The sequence below is a fragment of the Prionailurus bengalensis genome, chromosome A1 (genome assembly GCF_016509475.1).
Source record: "Prionailurus bengalensis isolate Pbe53 chromosome A1, Fcat_Pben_1.1_paternal_pri, whole genome shotgun sequence".
Classification (NCBI taxonomy): Eukaryota; Metazoa; Chordata; class Mammalia; order Carnivora; family Felidae; genus Prionailurus; species Prionailurus bengalensis.
The window spans coordinates 27,451,705-27,472,341 of NC_057343.1; the positions used below are offsets into that span (position 1 = coordinate 27,451,705).

Here is a 20,637-nt window from a genome sequence, read left to right on the forward strand (position 1 = left end):
TATCCAGCTCTTCCATTAATTAACGTGATCATCAAATGCATCCTCATTAGTAATCATCCCTTCTAAAAATAATGAGGCTAGCAGAGAAATCGATGTAGGAGCCGGGGGTAGAAATAATGGCATTGCCCTGCAGACCATTAAAATCGTTTGGCTTTTCTACCTTGTAACTGCTTTTCCCCAACATCTGCAACGGGAGATACTGCATCTGCAGCCTTTCCCAGGATGAAGCAACTCCCCTTTTCCCAACACTGTCAGCTGCAGTCCTTGGATGACCTTTGAACGACCCTCCCTTCCACCACCTCTTTTGGAAATTGCCGCCTGACTTCAAGGCCATATCACCTCAAGAGTGCCAGATTTATAGTGAAATGGATCTTTTCTTAAACGTAGTAAATCAAAATGGGCTTTTGCGGCAGACACATGCTGGCCTTTCGCTCTGTTTGACCGTTGTCGTCTCTCCCCGCCAGCCACCGACGCTAAAATGAATCCTTGTGGTCTGGCCTTGACTTCTTTTCTCCGTAGTCCGCCAACACAAAGAAGCGGCCTCGTCCCCGTGGCGCCCCGAACTCGGGCCAGCACACACTGCCGCCTGTATACAGCAGGTGACCCGCTCCCGGGCAGATTGGCGTAATTATCCGGCTCTCAAATTGGGCCCCACTGGGAGAGAGCCGTGCCCCAAGGCTTTCTCCATGCAGCTAGTTAGGAGAGGAAACATAAGGGCTCCAAGACCAGCCAATCTCCTCCTTGGAAATGAGCATGAGCCCAGTGGAGAGGAAAGGGGAGAACTGTAGTAGAAGCAACAATGTAACGTGCAAACAAAGAAGCAAGGAGACTGAGTCAGAGGGAAAAATTCCTCTTTATCTGAAAGGAGAATAAAGAGCGAGGAAGACAAACGTGGGGGGGGCATTCCCATTTTTCTGGGTCTAGGTTTGTCATTTTAATTTTTGTTTTATTTTCCTTTTCCCAAAAGAATATACACGCAATGCAGAAAACTTGGAAACATAAAAGAAGCATCTACAGGAGACAGAAATCGTTCCTAGTTTCACCACCCGGATACTGCCCTTTTTAACATTTACGTTTCTCCTATGTTCTTTCTCTCTAATGCATGCCCATGCATGCACACGCATGCGCGCGCGCGCACACACACACACACACACACACACACACACACAGTGTTAATCCTTTCCCGAAACTGACCGGTGGAATAGCCACAGTCAGTCCGCATTTCTGGAATTGTAACCAAAGTGTGAAATTGGGAATTCAGTTCCAAGATGCTAGATGGTTAGTTAAAGACTATGTTTTCTCCTCCGTTTAACAAAGCACCCCGAATAGTCATCAAGGGAAACGTAAACAAAGTTAGTGCCCAATCTGGCCCTCACTTTATAGACCACCCATTTCATTCAGTCGATCTCTGGAAAGACCCTGCCTCCTGAATTCCTTGTTTTGTGCAGACTCCTCGGTTGGGTACTGATCTCTGTTTTAGTGCTTTCTGGGTGTCTCTCTGCCTGCCTCCTCTCTCTGTCTTTCTCTTCCTCCCTACCTCCATCTTTCCCTCTGTCTGTCTCTGTCTCACACACACACACACACACACACACACACACACACTTAGGAAACAACCACGGCACCTTTATTTTCTGGCGGTACTGGGAAGGTAGAAAAGGAGAGAGTATATTCGAACTCGGCTGTAGGTCTCCGAGAAAGGGGTGCTACAGGTAGTGCTTGAGAGCAGAGTGACTTTTCAAAGCTTTATTATCACTTTCCTTCTCCTTCCTTGTGTTCTCTCAATTTATTCTGCCGTCCTCCCCCGTGCATACACGCTCCACCTTTCATGTCCTCCTCCACCACCGCCACCTTAATCCGTCTTAAGCCAGGTATTACTCAGGTATTCCAGTCAGAGGAGTTCCATTAGCAAGCTCGGGGACTCTCCTTCGCCGTATTAGAGGTGTGTGTTTTCACCCGTGATTTACATTCTTCCCTGAGTAAGTCCTTTCCTGAGCCGGTGCGTGACAGTCTGTGATCATTCACACACAGAGGTTACTCTGCAGGTTTGTCCTTCACTCATTCTCTGGGCACCTTGTCTTCTTTCCTCCTGGGTGGGTATTTCGCCGCCCGTGGTTTGTAGTTCTTAAATTGTGCGACTCACAATTGATTTCAGGAAGGTTTTGGTAATGACCTCTAACTGTAAAGTCCATAAAAAAAGCTATAGTGCTGAGTTTCTCTTTACAATATAATCTTCCCCCCAGTAATCCTCCCGTTTATCATGTGGGGGGAAGGAAAAGAGGGGGTTATAATGTAGTCTCACTACTCCACAGCTGAGCATATGAGCTCAGATTGATTTCAGAGAACCACCAGGTCATTGAAGGGCACTCCCAGGTCTCACCCTGCCCCTATAGGCCCTCGGGTCTTAGACGATTAGGCTGGTCTTTCCAGTCAGCTTTTCTGTCCAGCTGGTGACGGACCTGCTTCCTTTTAAGTGCACAGTCTGCTGGCCATTTCTCATGAAAAACCCATGCTTTGTTTTGTCTGTGGGGTCCACGCACAGTAAAACAGCAAGGTAGAATGAGATGATAGTGGGAATTCTGCTTTACGTACAAAATCTGGACTGGATATGGGCTCGGTTTTACCAAGGTTGTTACAGCAAGACAACCACAAAATACAGAATATTAAAACCAGGAAGGGTGGGGCGCCTGGGTGGCTCAGTCGGTTGAGCATCCGACTTCGACTCAGATCATGATCTCACGGTTTGTGAGTTCAAGCCCCACGATGGGCTCTTTGCTGACACCTCGGAGCTTGGAGACTGCTTCAGATTCTGTGTCTCCCTCTCTCTGCCCCTCCCTCTCTCTATTTCTCTCTCTCTTTCTCTCTCTCTCTCAAAAAATAAACATTAAAAATTAAAAAAAAAACAGGAGGGCGTTAGCGAGCCCCTATTCCAGCATTACTTTCTGCTTGGAAGAAATGGAGAGGTCCAGTCACTGCGCTAAGCACCCCACCACCATTCTTTCACCTCTGCTGCCCCAGGCTCCCAGTTTCTGGTCCTCAGGTCCTCACTCCATCTCCCCCTACGTCCCCGCATTCTGAGAAACTTGTCCTTTGCATTCCTTTGTATCCGTCTCCCATCCCCCTGAAAAGTGAGTTGAGGCCCAGGGGTTATTTTCCCCCACCAGGTTAACTAAGTGTTCGTTCCTTTTTTCTTCTGACATCGCAGTTGAAACTAATGTGAGCACCTAAGACCAGTCTCTCAGGGCTAACACAGTACTTCATATCCGACAACTACCTGAATAAATGAGTGAAGAAAAGAACAAATTGTTGGGTCACCGCACACAATTTATTCCGTGACGGAAAACTCTCAGCCAGCTTCCCTGCGTCCTAATCTCTACTGCTTTTCCCTACACATGCCCAAACAAGTAATAATCCTCTCTCCCTGACTGAATGGAACTGGCTTTCTGAGAAGTCTGTGTTGAAATAGAAGGCTTCATGGAGTCCTCCTGTCTTTAGAGGTCATGCATGCTCCCTGCTCCCTGATCTCTCCGGTCCCAGGGAACTTGCTGGCCCGTCATCTCCTCTAGTGCAGCCAGTGAGGCTCCCTCGGGGCTCCCAGAGAATGTCCGCTCGGGGAGTGAGTGCAGAGTTTCCATCCTGCTGACTGGGTGTGTGTGTGGTCACAAATGTTTCCATGCACACCACACCCTTCTACCGCCAGAATGCTCTAACGGCTTTCAGTGGGCCCTAGGAAACGATATTTTTATTTATTCATTCCATGCTTATCAAGGAACCAGGGATCAGAAACCACAGGGAAGAGGCCTCCAAAGCAGGCAGTACAGTGCTGAAAATGGCTTTCTAATGGTTTTTCCTCATATTGAGAGTGACATTATGTGACAAATTGAGACTGAAAGGACAACAGGGAACATGCCCACCTCGCTCTTTAGTGCAAAGACCCTAAACTATGTCAGGAAATAAAGGACAATTTTCTAAGCAGCTCTGCCATTCCCTTCCTGCTGCTGTTCCTTCCAGTGTTTGTAGTCTGCCAAGACTTTCCGCACATCTCAGCCCCCGTAAGTTTGATAGGACGTAAATGGAAAACTGTGCCTTTCACATATACCTGGAACGTGTACAAAAAATAATCTTATGTTACATCTTAAAGCAAATCTCTGCAGGGGTGCCTGGGTGGCGCAGTCGGTTAAGCGTCCGACTTCAGCTCAGGTCACGATCTCGCGGTCCGCGAGTTCGAGCCCCGCGTCGGGCTCTGGGCCGATGGCTCAGAGCCTGGAGCCTGTTTCCGATTCTGTGTCTCCCTCTCTCTCTGCCCCTCCCCCCCTTCATGCTCTGTCTCTCTCTGTCCCAAAAATAAATAAAAACATTAAAAAAAATTTTTTTTAAATTAAAAAAAGCAAATCTCTGCAAATTTCAAAGGAGCACTCTCGCATCTTCTGACCACAGCACAATTGTTAAGGAATCCATGTCACTAAAGATAACTAAAATAAGTCTTATGCATTTGGAAATTTCAAGGCACACATCTAAACCCACAACTCCAATGAAATCAGAAATGTAATTTTAAAATACCCACAAGTAATTGATAGTTAAATTACAACATAGCAACAACTTCTGGGATGCAGCTAAAACAGAACCTAGAGGAAAATTAAAATTTTTATTATTTTTTAATGTGTATTTATTTTTGAGAGAGAGAGAGAGAGAGAGAGAGAGCATGAGATGGGGGAGGGGCAGAGAGAGAGGAAGACAGAATCTGAAGCAGACTCCAGGCTCTGAGCTGTCAGCACAGAGCCTGATATGGGGCTTGAACTCAAGAACTGTGAGATCAGACCTGAGCTGAAGTCGGACACTGAACCGACTGAGCCACCCGGGAACCCGCACTTTAAATGGATGTTTTGACAAGAAAGAAAAGTAGAAACAGGAGTAAGCATCCAACTCTTACTAAAAAATATAAACACAAAGAAGGATGATAAAAATATAGAAATGACTAAAATAGCAAACAGCCATACAGTAGAGAAGATCAACAAAGGTAAATGCTGTTTATTTGAAAAGACTAATAAAAATGGAAAATCTTTGGTAACAGTGATTGCAAAAAGAGAGAGAGAGGGAGAGAGAGAGAGAGAGAGAGAAGGACCAGATAAACAATACTAAAAATTAAAACGAGGTATAACTGCATATGTGGCAGATTAAAGAGATGTGAGAAAATCAGAAATGATAAAATTTTAAACTGAAGTGATATAAATTCCAGGAGGAAAAAAAAAAAAAAAACCTTATCAAAATTAAATCAGGGGAACAATGAAAGCCTGAACCATATCAGTAAAAATCATTAAAATCTTAACATTAAAGCAACAGACCCAAAATGGCTTTAGGGTCAAGTTCTACCAAACACTCTCTTTTATAAACTTCTTCAGGAAATAGAAAAGAAGGAAACACATCGCAACTAATTCAGAAGGCAAAGGTACTTGATACCAAAAAGGGGCAAGGATGATTAAAAAAAAAAAAAGTTGGGGGGGGAGGAGGTTATAAGTCAGTCTCACTTAGGAACGTAGATTTAAAATTCTTTTTAAAAATTTTTTTTTTCAACGTTTATTTATTTTTGGGACAGAGAGAGACAGAGCATGAACGGGGGAGGGGCTGAGAGAGAGGGAGACACAGAACCGGAAACAGGCTCCAGGCTCTGAGCCATCAGCCCAGAGCCTGACGCAGGGCTCGAACTCACGGACCGCGAGATGGTGACCTGGCTGAAGTCAGACGCTTAACCGACTGCGCCACCCAGGCGCCCCTAAAATTCTTTTTAAAAAGCTAACTTAATCTGGTATTTTATAAACCACCCTATTGGATTTTTCCCAGGAATTCAAGGTTAGTTCAACATTACAGAAAGCCATTAACGCAACATATCTCATTAACAGGATTAAACTAGAATAATCAGTCTAATAGCTACAGAATATCCACCCGTGGTTACAACTAAAATAGCCAAAGGAAAAAGGAAGGTTTTAACAACTTGCATTAAAAGAGAACGTTCTTATCTGGTTTAGGATCATCCACAGTGAACTCAGTGGCAAAACAAGTGATTATTTTTTAACTCTCCCAGAGTAATCCTGACACGATCTTTTTTCATCTTGACAAAATTACTTGGACTAGAAAGGAACTGCTTTGTGTGACTTGCTTTCTATCATAATTTACATTTTCAAATTGTCGTCTGGAAGCAAAAATGGTTACTGCACAAAGTCTGCCAGCAGACCCTAAAAATGTGGTCTCCCTATTCTTTCCTTTTGAAAAATTAAAAGTCATTAACACTAACCTGGGCGTTATCCCATGTTTCTAGAATGCACGCTTAACTAGCCATTTATCATGGATGATGATCTTTTCTGTGGCATCATTGTCAGGAGGGGTCGTCTAGCTGACTTCAGCAAAACCTGTGATTGAAATTGTCATTAAAGGTACATGGGTAGACTTCCTTCCACCCGTAATCTTAAAGCGCATGCAGTCGCTGGTCTTGAATGAGGGGATTGCTAAGGCTGGAGAAACACTTCACAGGGTAGATCGATATTAAGTATAAAGCCACAGCTCTAATTTCTGTTAATTTTTATACCTTGGGAGCCTTTTTTGCTGTTATCATTCATGGCCATGGTGACACCATTTATTGTAAAGGGTCTCAGTAATTCCGCTCACTTCTTTAATGCTTCCTATATTTAATGTTTCCAGAGCAGAGAAGATTGGTTTAAAATGGCAATTTTTCTGTCTGCACTTTTGAGGTCCATGCAAGATGGCTGGTGTCGCATTTTATTTTACCAGATAGAATTCAGCCCAGGTATTAAGAGTAGGGGGCGTCCTTCACAGTGACAGCATTTGCTGAGGCTTTTTATTGTTGCTGCTGCTACTGTTGTTTTTCCCTTAAAGATGGTCTGCGGTTCAGAGACAGAGAAAACCTGAGATAGTCCAGGGGCTGAGTAGCTGTCATAGGGTCCACCTGCGGTGGTTAAAGCCCCTGAGGGAACCTGCTCTTCCCTGTGCCTGCAGCTGTCTACCTTGGGCTTGGCCCTGGAGTAGGGAACAGGGAAAACTTGGAGATCTCCGAAGGTTCTAGTTACAATGAGACTCCTAACACGTGGGCTTCCAGACCAGATTCAGTGTATTGAAATAACTTGGAGACTTTGGGGGGAGCAAGCCGCGTTCCCCCGCCTCACACCTCTTCTGTCATAGATGAATATGCCTTTTTATTTGCAGATCTTGTCCCAGTGGCTTCTAAAGATCCCAAGTGCTAAGTTCAAGGGCTATCCCTCCTTCTCATCCTGCCCCTAGATGTCCTAGTCTCCTACTATAAAGAAATGATAACTTGTGTTAACAAGGAAGACATGGGAAAGTTGCAATCATTGAATTAGCTTCCCTCAAGTTCAGTGGTTAATCAGGTGGTAAGTCATAGAGGCGGTGAAGGCCTTCTAGACCCACAGCAGAGAAAGTTTCCCATCCTTAGGCGTCTAGCGCTGATACAGAGATAGAACTTGCAGCCATGTTCTCTCACTTCATTTTTCTGCAGAACATGTTAGATCGTTACAACTTTCTCACCATTATGATTCAAGTTAAAGCTCTCAAGACCCCAACACACGTTCTTATCCCATAACCATTAAGTCCAAAGCTGCTTTCCTAAAACTGCCATCGAGGAGGTCAGTGATGATGGTAATACCTGATGTTAATGCATCTAGAATGAGCATGGCTTGGCTTCCCAGGAGCTAAACTGAATGAGGCCCAGATCACTTTGGATAAGCCACCTCCAAAGATGGGCACAGGACTTTGGTCAAAAGTCACCCATACAGGGTTTTCTAGCCATAAGCTCTGACCATGACTCGGTTATAAATCCTGCAAAGAAGGAACAAATCTCTATTGGCCTTTAGAGCACGGTGCAAGACCCAGCTGTTCAATCAAGTTCTTGTTTGAAGTGAATGGGCCAATCTGGCAGGAAAGCATGCTAATATTTTAAATTTCTACATTAACAGCTGTACATGTGCCCAGAGACTGGGGTGATGACCACCTCATATAACTGGAAAAAAAAAAGTGATAGGCATAAATAAAATCCCAGCAAATTGGATTATCATTTGCAGTGGAATTGCCAGCAAAGGCAATGGAGAGAATATCATTGACATATACTCCTACTTCAGCAAAGCATTTGATGCCTTCTCTTGTGAATTGCATGAATGGTGTTAATTCGAGTTGGCTGGCCCTGCATTTTGAAAATTGGCTGAAGGTGGGTAACCAGCCTGGCCGGGGTGGGGCTGAACCACAGCCCTTTCTCTTAGAATACTAATCCCCAGAACGGCCCGCCCAGTCCACTCACAGTAAGCTAAAAGTCACTTGACCTTGCTGGGTCTTAGCGTCTCCACTCTTGCAAAGAAGATAAGAATAGCACTTTGATTTAACTTGGCGCCCTTTGCCATTCAAGGAGCCTCACATACTTAATGGATGTTCTTTAGTTCCACAGTACCCCGCTGGTGAGTATGGTTATCTTTAACATGTGAAGAAAGTGAAAACCAGAAAGCTGAAATGAGCCTGCAAAATACACTATGAAAAAAGAAAAATCATTTGAAGAAAGGAGAATGGGTTTTAGGGCCTGCCAAACCACTTTCGCCTCGGCTTTTCCTGTATTCAGTATTCAAGAAATTCATTGATGCGTTGTTTTTCAAATCATAAATTATTCCTCATGCCACAGTTGTGAGAGAAAAGAGACCAGAAGCAGTAAAGTGTTTTGCAGGCCACACAGCAAGTCAGCAAGAAAGCTAATAACCATGCTAGCCTTTGAAATGCTAACTAGTGGCTTATTTTTTGCCTTTTCACCAGTATTTGGAAATATGCATGTTTGTTTTTCATACTAATGTTGCTTTATCAGGATATAAGGTATTATGACCAGTAACCTCTTTGGATTAGAAAACTAAAAAGTATCTGTTTTTAATACAAGTCCCTCCTAGGAGGATATTCATGTGAAAGAAATGGTCTCTAAAACCACCTCTGATGAAACCTGTCCTTCCCACCACCCCCTCACCCCCCAAACCCAGCAGGCCAGGGTCATGACATCTCCCTCTCCTGCCCAGGTGCTGGGCTGCCTGCCGGGGGGTGGGGAAGACCTAGTGTAATTTGACACTCAGAGAAGATCCTTTCCTAAACATCCTCCTCTAAATGACAAAATTATTTTCAGTAGTAATCATAACATAAAGTGAATAATAACAACCAGGAAGGAAACACAGACAGTGACATTCCTGTTGATTTTCACATATAATTATGCCTGTAAAAAAAAAACCCAAAAATTAAAACGGTGCAGTGTAAGGGAAAAAAAATCACAACCATCTAGTCAGTAGGTTGTTGGTTTGTTTTAATCTAACAGTTTGAACTTGGATTACGGTACAGACAATAGTATGTAAATAATCGTGCAGTAAATAAGTGAGTTTTAATAAAACCAAATGAAAAAGGTATAGTTCAGGAAACTATTAGTTGTACCACTGATGTAATATTTTCTTTGTCCTTTAGTTTTAAAGCAAACAATTTAAAAATAATGCATTTCAGGGCACGTGAGTGGCTCAGTTGGTTAAGCGTCCAACTCTTGATTTTGGCCCAGGTCATGATCTCACGATTCCTGAGATCAAGCCCTCTATCCAACTCTGTGTTTACAGTGGTGGGGCCTGCTTGGGATTGTCTCTCTCCCTCTCTCTCTGACCCTCCCCCCACTCACACTCACATTCTCTCTCTCTCTCTCTCTCTCTCTCTCTCTGTCTCTCCTCTCTCAAAAATAAATGAAAAAAGAAATACAATAAAAAGAACGCGTTTCAATTTCTAAAACACTGAAAATCCAGTAAGAATACTTAACATAGGACCTAAAGGTTGCACTTTAGTACAAAAATAAATACCACTCATGGTTCTCACTGTGTTTTACAGTTTAAATTTTAAACATAAAAATTCTTTCCTGGATCCGGTACAATGAACTGAAGTAGCTCAGGTCCTACCTGTTAGTCTTTGTAATAGCCTGTGCTACCTTTGTTGATTTCAGATCTACTGTATCAATGTAGGGATGCCTGTACCCCTAATGGGATTGGAGACACTGTGTCCAGAACAGGCTCAATAGATTTTAAAGCCAGTGTGTGCCGCAGAGACCCCGCTGTGAGGTGGGGGGAGGGCAGGGAGGGTTGGGAGTGGGAGCAGAAACTGGACATTTTCCAATTTAGACTCTGCACAGAGTACGTTTGTTAAAGGCTGAGTAGTGAAAATGTGCTCATTTGAAGATTTCATACATACTAAATCCTAACAATAACTGTAGCAATTTTAGGACAACAAAGGAGTTTTTGTCAGAAGGGAGTATTTTATCATTGATTTCTATGTAGAGTTGCTGGGCCACAGTGATAATAAATGGATGGACCTTTAGGTCGTTTTTTTATTGTTACATTTTGTACAGTGCACCTGTTTATTTCCTACACTGAGATACACGGCTCCCGGGGCTCGGCCCTTGATAGCCCCCCCCCCCACCGCCGTCTGGAGACTTAGGCCCCCAAATCCGCATGTCTGTGTTTCCCTGTGTTTCCCCACCTCTTGGTCACTCTTGAAGCCTTAATATTTATCACTCCTGCTTCCCTTTGGAAATTTTGCAAATTTCTCACGAATCTGTGGACTTTTCTCTTTCTCTACAGCAAGGGAAATCCCAGCATCGTGGCCCAGCCCCTGGGAACCCGGAAACACCCCTGCTCTCTGCGGTTGTGCACTTCCCCTGGTCTAGAGAATCCATGGCCTGTGCCCACGCCCTGCGAGATCTTGCTCAGATGTGTGCACACTGTGTGTCCTTCCATCAGACCCTTATTCACAGGTTCCGAGAAAGGCCCCCTTGCCAGAGCATCCTGGCCTGGGTGGGGCGGCAGGGCGCCTCATGCCTCAGGGTCTCAGGCATCCCCTGGAGGACCCAAACCCTTGAAAACACTTGCTTTCTCACCAGCCTCCCAGGAACGGCTCAGGCTTCCAGCGTACTGATGGTCACGAGCCTGGGGTGCATGGTCTTGACCTGAGAGAGGGCAAGGCCAGTCGGGCCTGTTTGGGCTGTTTGGCTCTCTGGCTGACATTAGGATCTTGACAGCCAGGTCAGGGAATAGGGCAGCACTCCAGGCGTCTCTGGGCCGTAAATGACGCCTGATCCCATCACGAGCAAGAGATTGCCTTTCTGCCTAGCAATGAGAATGGCATTTAAAATTCAATATCAGAAAAGATATTGACGAGATTAAGGGCCTGAAGGAATTGATTTATGAGGAAAGACCCAAGGAATTAAATATGTATAGCCTGGTGTAATAGGATATTAGGCTCGGAGCACAATTTCATTTCTATGATCCAGTGTTCCTGTTATCAGTCATCTGAACGGTGGAGCTCTCTCTCCCGGAGATGTTTCTCCCCCAGGGGTCACCGTGCTGGAGGCAGAGCGGAAGGCACCTCGATTGATAAAACAGGCCACAGGCTTGGTTACCCTCGTCCCTTGCCGTAAATTGAAGACCAGTTTCATCCCCAGGTGGAGGCGGATGACATTTTAAACTAGAATAGATCTTGAGGAGTCTTACCACCTTGTGTGACAAGAAAATTCAGGCTAGTTCAATTCCATCTTTTTTTTTTTTTTCTTCCCAAGGAGAGAAGTGAAAGTTGTTGCTACCAGGTGGTAAATGACTGTCCTTCCCCTGAGCCAGCTTTCTCTCCTCTGTCAAGAACACTGTTAGATGTGTTTGCCTTTAGGCACAGCCTTGCTTTTTGCATTATGGTAATATGCACTTGATTTTCCCCATCTCAGACTTTCCCTAACAACCGGGGATTGGCCCGGGATTCACAGAGGTGGATGCAAAGCAGGCCCAGGTGACTTCATCAGCAGGACCTAAGGCTGACATTCCGAAGTGGTTCTGCAATGCGTGAGAACCAAAACAGGATTGAGAGGGTGGAGGGTGGCAGGCAGCCTCTCCGCTGCCGTCCAGCCCGCTGTTCCCATGCGGCGCAGTCAGTAAATTTCTATCTCCTTTGAAAAAAAAGAGAGAGAAGTTGGAGGGTTTGGAGAGTACTGGGGGGGGGGGGGGAAGGAGAACAGTACGCTGTGTTTGGTTAGCAGGAACTCACCAAGGAAGAAAGGATTAGTGCATGTATCCCGGCACCTTATGGCAGGACAAGGTGCCAGGGGTCTGGCAGAGCTGGCCGTAGGTGAGGTTCAGATCGCAGACCAAAATATACAGGGAAATCAGGTTGGAGGCAAGGGGCACTCCCAGGGGGATGCTGGATACCCTCAGACGTAGCCTAGATACGAAACCGGCTGCCCGGATTGGTCGGTCCAGACACAGTCGCATCTACCATGGCCTTTGGAAGTCCCTGGACTTCATTTCCTTAGGCGGTGTTTGACTGGCTTCAAAAGCACATCCCACTGAGTAGGGCATCTAATGTAGAGCAAAGTTATGGAGATGGAACAACATTTATTAAAACTGAGTCAAAAGAGCAAAACCACATTTAAATTTAAATCGATGACCCTCTGTGGGTTCAAATATCTCCAGACTTTTATGCACGAATCTAACCTTCTGTAATCTGTTAGCCATATCAAAACTTTACCTTGGTAGCACAATTATAAAATTCAAGGAAAGAAGACAAAGAAGGGGCTACGGTTTTTAACGCAGAGTTCAATCCACTGCAGAGTTCACAGAAGCGCACACAAAAGCGTGTCTGCCACCGGGCTTGCTTTTAAGTGGAAATGGCGAATGCCTAGGTAGAAGTCGTTGCTAGGAGGATTTTAAGTTGGCATGTCCTGATTTCCATTTTAAACTGACAGTGCCGTGTGGTTGTCAGGGTAGGAACCACGGTTTAAAGCAGGAAAATTGAGACGTGCGAGTGGTAGGTCTCTCCCAGACAGTGTGGCCCTGGATACATGGCTTAACCTTTGTGTGCCTACGACTCACCCATCTGTAAAAATGGAGATGTGACCTCACTTATTCTGGGGCTCCAAGTAACATTTGTAATGCTCTTTGAATTTGTCAGAGAGAAAGACCCATTACGCACTGAAGTCTGCATCCCCAAAGAGCATTACAAATTATCCTATTAAATCAGTGGCCTGGAAATACCAAGATGTGTCAGGTGTGGCCTGTATTTACCTGTTATTGTCTGCCAGAGTATTTGCACTTGACTGGCATATGGATAATTGTCTAATTGGAACACCCTCCATTGTAACCACCAAAAATTGGAATAGTGCATCTGCTTAATGTCATACTGTCCAATGTTGAATTAAAACTATGCTGTAGCTCAGCCTGTCCAACCAAGAGACTCTTCTGATTAAGTTCTAGCTGCCTGCGAACTTCTGTAATTGAGGCACGTTAGTACTTGAACATCCTAACTAGAAAGGATATGATACGGTCTCATAAATTTCAAGTGAAAAAGAACCAGGAAGGCTGACTTAAATTATCTAGTTGTGGACCATCTCACCACTGCTTTGAATACATAAATATTAGGCTCATGAGTGTATGCTTTGTAAACAAAAGAAAGCATTCATCTTGAAGAATGCAGAAAACAGCCTCGGGATGTTGATTGTATTTGTCCTCCGGTGGTGGTTTTGTTCTGTTTCTGGTGGAACATGGGGAAGAAGTTATAAAATTATACATTCATTGAGTAGATTCCCTTAGCCTTTTAAGAAATAGTCCCCATTAGATTAAGAAGGCTATCTGGAACCGCCAGAGTAATGAATCAAAATGTCTTAAAATGTCTTAAATCGAGCTGCTCTTTTCCTCTGAAAGTTCCATATATCCATATGTCTCCATATGTCTAGAACAATAAATCACACGGTGATAGATTCTCAGGTAGTTTTTGTTATTGTGGTTGTTTTGGTTTTTGTCTATGTGTGTGCAGTTTTTGGTTTTGTTTTGTTTTACTAGATCGTGGTTTAATCCCATAGCAGTGGGGAAATCAGAGGAAGCATTCATTCATTTCTGTACTCATTCATTCATTCAGCACCTACACTATGTGTCAGGGACGACCTGACGACTGACCCTGCCATTGGTGGGTATAGCCTCACTGAGATACCTATGAAAGGTAATCTTTCATAAGAAATGCTTTGGGAGTGTAGCAGTTCGGACAATTAACTTTGCTCGGGTGATTGAAGGAGGTCTTTACTGCAGAAGAACCCAAGGATACTGCATATGGTCCTGCAGCTTCTGCCCTGGGTAAAGGCACCAGGCCAGATGGGCAAGTGGAAATTAAGTCGAGCCCCCACATCACCACCAAACTATGTGCCCTAGTGAGGAGTCTTGTCTTCCTATTGGATGGGGCTGTTTTCTAGTGCATAAAGTCATCCTATGGGTAGTACTCATCAAAAAACATTCTTTTCGATGTTGGCCTAAAAATGAGTAGGAGCCTGCCAAGCAGAACTCTGGGTAATGATCTTGTCACAGAGACATGAAAGGACCTCACACATCCAGGGAAGGATGAGATCAGGGCTTTGGATTTTCTCCAGTAGAGTTTGGGGAACCAAAAGTATTTTTTAATCATTATTATTGAAGTACAGTTGACACGCAATGTTACATTAATTTCAGGCATACAGCATTTTTTGGTGTTGAGTTGTAGAAGTTCTTTATATATATCGGATGTTAACCCTTTGTCAAATATGTTATTTGCAAATATCTTCTCCCATTCAGTAGGTTGCTTTTTTGTTTTGTTAATGATCTCCTTCACTGTGGAAAAGTTTTTTATTTTGGTGTAGTCCCAATAGTTTATTTTTGCTTTTGTTTCTCTTGCCTTAGGAGACACATGTAGAAAAAATACTGCTATGGCTGATGCCAGAGAAATTACTGCCTACCTTTCCTTCTAGGAGTTTTATGGTGTCAGGTCTCACATTTAGGTCTCTAATTCATTTTGGGTTTATTTTTGTGTGTGGTGTAAGAAAGTGGTCCAGTTTCATTCTTTTGCATGTAGCTGTCCAGTTTTCCCAACACCATTTATTGAAGAGACTGTCTTTTCCCATTGCATATTCTTGCCTCCTTTGTTGTAGATTAATTGGCCATATATATGACCATATATATACATACATACATATATATATGTATGTATGTATATATATAGGTTTATTTCTGGGCTCTCTGTTCCGTTCCATTGATCTGTGTGTCTGGTTTTTGTGTGTGTGTGCCGGTACCATTCTGTTTTGATGACTGTGGCTTTGTAGAATATCCTGAAATCTGGAATTGTGATACCTCCAGCTTTATTCTTATTTATCAGGATAGCTATGGCTCTTTGAGGTCTTTTGTGGTCCCATACAAATTTTAGTATTATTGTTCTAGTTCTCTGAAAAAATGCTGAGCCAACCATATTTTTTAAGCATGGGAGCACTTTCATTTTTTAGGAGGTCAGTTCTGTGAGGAGTACAAGGTGAATGACAAGCAGATCTGGAGGAGAGGAGAGGGGCTGCCTTAACTATGACAGTGAGGCTGGGAGGGAGAAAAGGCAGAGGACCGGGCAGGGAGGTTCCCAAGGTGATAAAAGGGGAGGGGTGGACTTCAGGGTTTTAGGAATGAGGCACAGACTCTGGAGTCACCCTTGTAAGGCATAAGCACGTAAGATGTGGAGTTGAGGCCATGGGTGTGAACAGAGCACCTGGGGAAGGTACCGAGCAGGAGAAAAGAACCCGGCATGCTAGTCGGCCAGTAGAAAAGCGTCAGTGATTCAGTGACGATAGTTTGAGTGGAGTACTCTAGATGGAAGTCACAGTGTAGTAGAATGAGGTTTAAATGAGCATTAAAAGAAACAGTGGCTTTTATCCCAGTTACACATTAGAATTCTCTGTTAAGGCATTTTTTTTTTTTTTTACGTGTCATTGCCTAGATATTCTGAGTTAATTGGTCTTCTTGAGGGCCCAAGAATCAGTCCTATTTTGAAAAGTTCCCCATACTAAGAACCACTGCCCTTGAAGTATAAATGGAAGCCTCAGCAGCCAGCAAGCATCTGATGAGAGGTTTAAAAATCACAAGGGGTTTAGAGAAGTACCCAAACATATTTTCAGTGAGTAACCTTTATATGATTAGACAACAATTAGAACTATCTGACAAATAGTAGAAAACCAGGTGGGTAATGCTAAGCGTTAGTGTGGCCGTGGGGCACGGGGACTCTCGTACCCCACTGGTGGGTGGGTGGACTGGTACAGACCTATTGGCACAGCAGCTTGGGCAAATTGGCATCTTGGGTACACCCTAGGAAGCGGCATTTCCCCTGCTGAATGCCTAGGGAGTTCTGCCGCAGGTCCGTAAGCTACCATGAACTCTCATGTTCCACTGCAACCTTGTATAGAGTGAGGAGAGCTAGAGATAATCTGAGTGGCTTTCTCTGGGAGAGTGGATTAGGTATAACCGGGTGGATGTGCCTCAGAGATTGTTGTACAGCCATCAGGAGCAACAGAGGAGATACACACATATTAACAGGAATGGATCTTTAAAAAATAATCCCTAGTAAAAACGTAAATAACAAGAGATACGACAACATCCCATAAAAATGCATGCTCAAAAACCAACAATATGTATTTTAGGAAAACACATTCAAACAAAGATGGAAAGCATTGAAAGTGGTTGCCTACATATAAAGAGGAAGTGGGGATGGGAGAGAAAACATTTTATTTTTAAAAGTGTGATTCCACAGAGGGGAAAAGTACAGCCTAGGGAATAGAGTCAATAATAGCGTAATAATTTTGTGTGGTGACAGACGGTGACCACACTTATTGAGGTCAGCTCTGAGCAATGCCAACATTTGTCAGATCACTATGTTGTATACCTAAAACTAATATACCATTGTAGGTCGGCTATACTTATATAATTAACATTTTTTTATTTTTATTTATTTTTATTATTATTATTTCTTTGAGAAAGAGCGCATGTGAGCAAGAGCAGGGTAGATGAAGAGAGAGAGAGAGAATCTTAAGTAGGCTCCATAATGAAACCTTTTTGTAACCTGAAGTCTTCGTGGGGAGAAGAGTGTATTGGCAGCTTCTTCTGTGTTGTCCGAAGACCTTTGTGCAACTTCGTTTTCAACGGCTGCATAGTTTCCCTTGAACAGATGCACCATCACTAACGCAGCCAACGCCCTTCCGCCGGACATGAGTTGTTTCTGAGCGTTGCTACCCCGAGTGTGGCAGGGAACAAACCTAAGCTGCCTACTCTTGAAGACGATTTCCTGTCCTTCCTTTGGCTCATTTTTAAAGGAGGTTTAAGGGTCGGACCTGAAACTTGTCTAATATGTAAAAATTCACCGGGCGTCATCGAAAGTCAGAACACCAGATCCCCCGAGAGCTGTTCTGGGGCCACTCATGAATGACAATGAAGGAACAGAGTCACCCCCCAATGTTTGGAAGCAGTCATTTTAGGTACTTGTCACGGTACCAGAGGACAATACGGGCTCCCCGGTTTCTGTGTTTCAATCAACTGATGCACAATTAAATCACACAAGGTGTTAAGGGAGCCGGTGTGGGACGTGTGTACTACCTCACGTGTCGTTATGATACGGGCTGGTGGTGAAATAGGGTTTTTAGAGGATTGCAAGGATATCGCCGCTTACGCTAGGGGGCACGAAAGTCGGTTCCTGAATTTACATCCAGTGCCAAAGGAGGGAACAGGGCAAGCCAGCCCAAGGGAAAGCAGAGTGTGTTTTTCTGAGTGCTTCCTACTCCCCAACACACCCCAAAACTAGGTTTTAAAGACTTAATTTAATCCTTCCAGTTGGTGGGTTTAAGCATCAGAAATCCAGCGCCAGTGTTTATTCAGGCCTTGATAGTTAAGAGCTGGCCGGCAGCCGCACAGCCGGCTTGTCAAGGCCCCAAAGAAGCAGCCTTGATGTGGGAGACAGCCACCTTCGTGGCAGGAATGCACTAACATTTCAGATCATTAGTGCGGCATTTGTTATGTTCGGTAGCAGAAAAAATGCTCCTCTGTCTTTCCCGACTAGTCCTTTGTTGTTAAGAAGCTTTGAGCAGACACAGCCATTGCTACGGCCTGTTTGGAAGCTCTCGAATGTATTTTGCAGCCCACGTATATAGTCACATACAGCCCTGTTCCAAAGAATTAGTGCCGGGCCGTCCCGTGCTTTTGGCAGACAAGGTAAGCCTCAACATGAGTTACAGTTGATAGGGCGAGGAAGGCTCAAGGCAAGGCTTACAGAAATCCCTTCAGTGGCCCTGCTTAAAAATAGCAGCGTAGGCCATAGCTTAGTGTTTTGACAGCTTATATCAGCAGTTTTCTCGGCTGATATATTGATTGCAGTTTGGACTTCAGTCCTGCTGATCTAATAAAACATCACCGTCATAACAGAGAAAGTAAAAGGATCTTTTGTGGTCCCAGCCACTGGGTGAGGTGGCTTCACGGAGCCACTGTAAGGCCGGTTTTCCTGTCCTATGGAAAATGAAGAAACAGTGGATAAGTTGATGGATTAGATCCAGGTTTGTTTTTTTTCTTTTTGATTATTTCATTTCTTCGTCTATCAAAACATGTTGTCTACTAACACTGTTCTCTACATGTTGACAAATGCGCGTTTGTACGAAGGATTATGATGATGCCTTTGCAAATACCTGGAACAGATTCGTTTCGTTGCATAGCAGTATCACGAATGGCCTAATAATGTGTCAAAACCTGCAATACTCATTACACTAAGTGGCGGGGGCGTGCCGCCTGGGTGGCTCAGTCAGTTAAGCTCTAACTCTTGGTTTGGGCTCAGGTCACGATCTCACGGTTTGTGAGTTCAAGCCCCAAGTCCGGCTCCGTTCTGACAGTGCAGAGCCTGCTTGGAATTCTCTCTCTCTCCTCTCTCTCTGCCCCTCCCATGCTCTCTCTCTCTCTCTCTCTCAAAATAAATAAATAAACTTTAAAAAAGAAAAAGTTAGCTGAAGTCTGGATTAAGCCTTTAAGACATAAAAGAAAAATCTTCTCAGGTTTTGAATGGATATTTTTAATATCTTGCCATCTCCTGGCCATCACTCTATTTACCTTAACTATTCTTACTTTCACAGCAACTGCTGACCATCCAGGAGGAGTTAAACAACAAGAAGTCGGAATTGGAACAAGCAAAGGAAGAGCAGTCGCACACGCAAGCATTACTTAAAGTCCTCCAGGAACAAGTAAGTGAACGCAACATCTCTGCTTCGTGCATACGCTGACGTGCACGTCGCTCGTATCAGACACCTGTGCAGACCTTCCCGAAGTCAGTCTGTGGGACAGTCGGCCTGCACCCTCTCAAACCTCCTGGCAGCTTCGCTCTGTAGAATCTAAAACCCTTTTTCGCTCTTGCACCTGCAGAGATCACCTGAGCCTGCCAGCGGTGTGTCAAAGTTCATTCCAAAAGACAAATGAATTTTGATAAAGTTTTAAACCACCGTAGGTACAGACAGATCCCCAAGCAAGCGGGTAGTTTCCTCTCAAGGATAAGAGTGAGGGAAATGTGTTTAGCATAACCCATGGCTTTCACGCAGACATCTGAATTGAGAACGACTGAGTCACGGGGACATTAAAAAAAGAGCCTTCCCCGTTTGTGCATCAGGGCACTTATCTAACCACAGTGAGCAACCAACCTTTTATATGAAGTTTGTAAATCTGATCGTTTCATCCTGGCTTTCTTTGATACTGAAGTGTGGCCTGACATTGATAAGTGGATTTGAAAGTATTGTCTTACAGCAGGGTAAGATGGATTGCTCAGCTGCAGAGTGAAATCTGAGTGAAATCTAAGCCCAGCACCTACACGGGAGAGCTCTTGAAATGCTTGCCTCTTTCTGGACTTCCTTGCTGCCAGCAATGTAATGAATGGTAACTGGGAGGGAGAAAATCACAGAGCGTAACCCCAACCCTTTGGGGGGATCAAATTTAGCTTGTTTTACATTTCACACCCACAGTGGCTTATGAGAAGGTTATTTGTATAATATAAATAACTTCAGAAGTGGTGTATCTAAAAAAGTGACGTCGGGAGAATAGTCAGCTGTGACTCAGTCACTTTACAAGTGATTTTTTGTTTTTCATGGTTTGGGGGCAGGAAAATGTAGTTTTGGTTAGTTTCCCCTAACAGTATAAGGGATTTGTGAGTAGGAAGTGAAGATGTTGGATACTTCATAAGCTTTTATAGCTTTGAAGGAGAATATAAAACTAATGATTATGTGATTAGTACAGATAAAATAATGCAGACTGAGGCTGAATCTACTGTGTGATTTTGGAGAAGTTAGACTGAGCTGAAAACTGCTGACAAAATTCGCAGCGACCTGCCACCCAGGAGACTCGGAGTCACCGGGCTTTCCTCCTCTACATTACAAAGAGACTATCAGCATCGTGACGCTGTTTTGGTCCATATTTGCTCCTGATCAGACACAGCTCTGAGCCTTGTCGTTTTGTTCTGACCCCCTCTCTCCTCGATTTGCTGGGATGGGGAGGGATGGATTTGTCCTTTGTCCACATGATTCAGATCCTTTACGTACATGGTCTCTTTCGACATAATGCTATTGCCCACTTAATAGACGATAGTGAAAACGTAACTTTTTATTCACTGGAAAGCCAAAAAAAAAAAAAAAAAAAGTCAGTTGACTCACTTTATTGCAATTTTCTGGAGCCAAACCCACAACACCTCTAAGGTATGCGTGTTTTGGACTTGAAGTCTAAACCCCAGTCATAA

The 20,637-nt window shown here is 44.0% G+C and overlaps 1 protein-coding gene across 7 annotated transcripts in view; it reads left to right on the forward strand.

Moving 5' to 3' along the window:
* ENOX1 (ecto-NOX disulfide-thiol exchanger 1) overlaps window positions 1-20,637 on the forward strand; it is a 553,951-nt gene that overhangs the window by 470,830 nt on the left and 62,484 nt on the right. For all 7 annotated transcript variants that reach the window (XM_043579372.1, XM_043579396.1, XM_043579389.1 and 4 more), the window contains one exon: window positions 18,995-19,102. In XM_043579372.1, coding sequence (XP_043435307.1) covers window positions 18,995-19,102 — 108 coding nt within the window. The remainder of the gene's footprint in view (window positions 1-18,994; window positions 19,103-20,637) is intronic.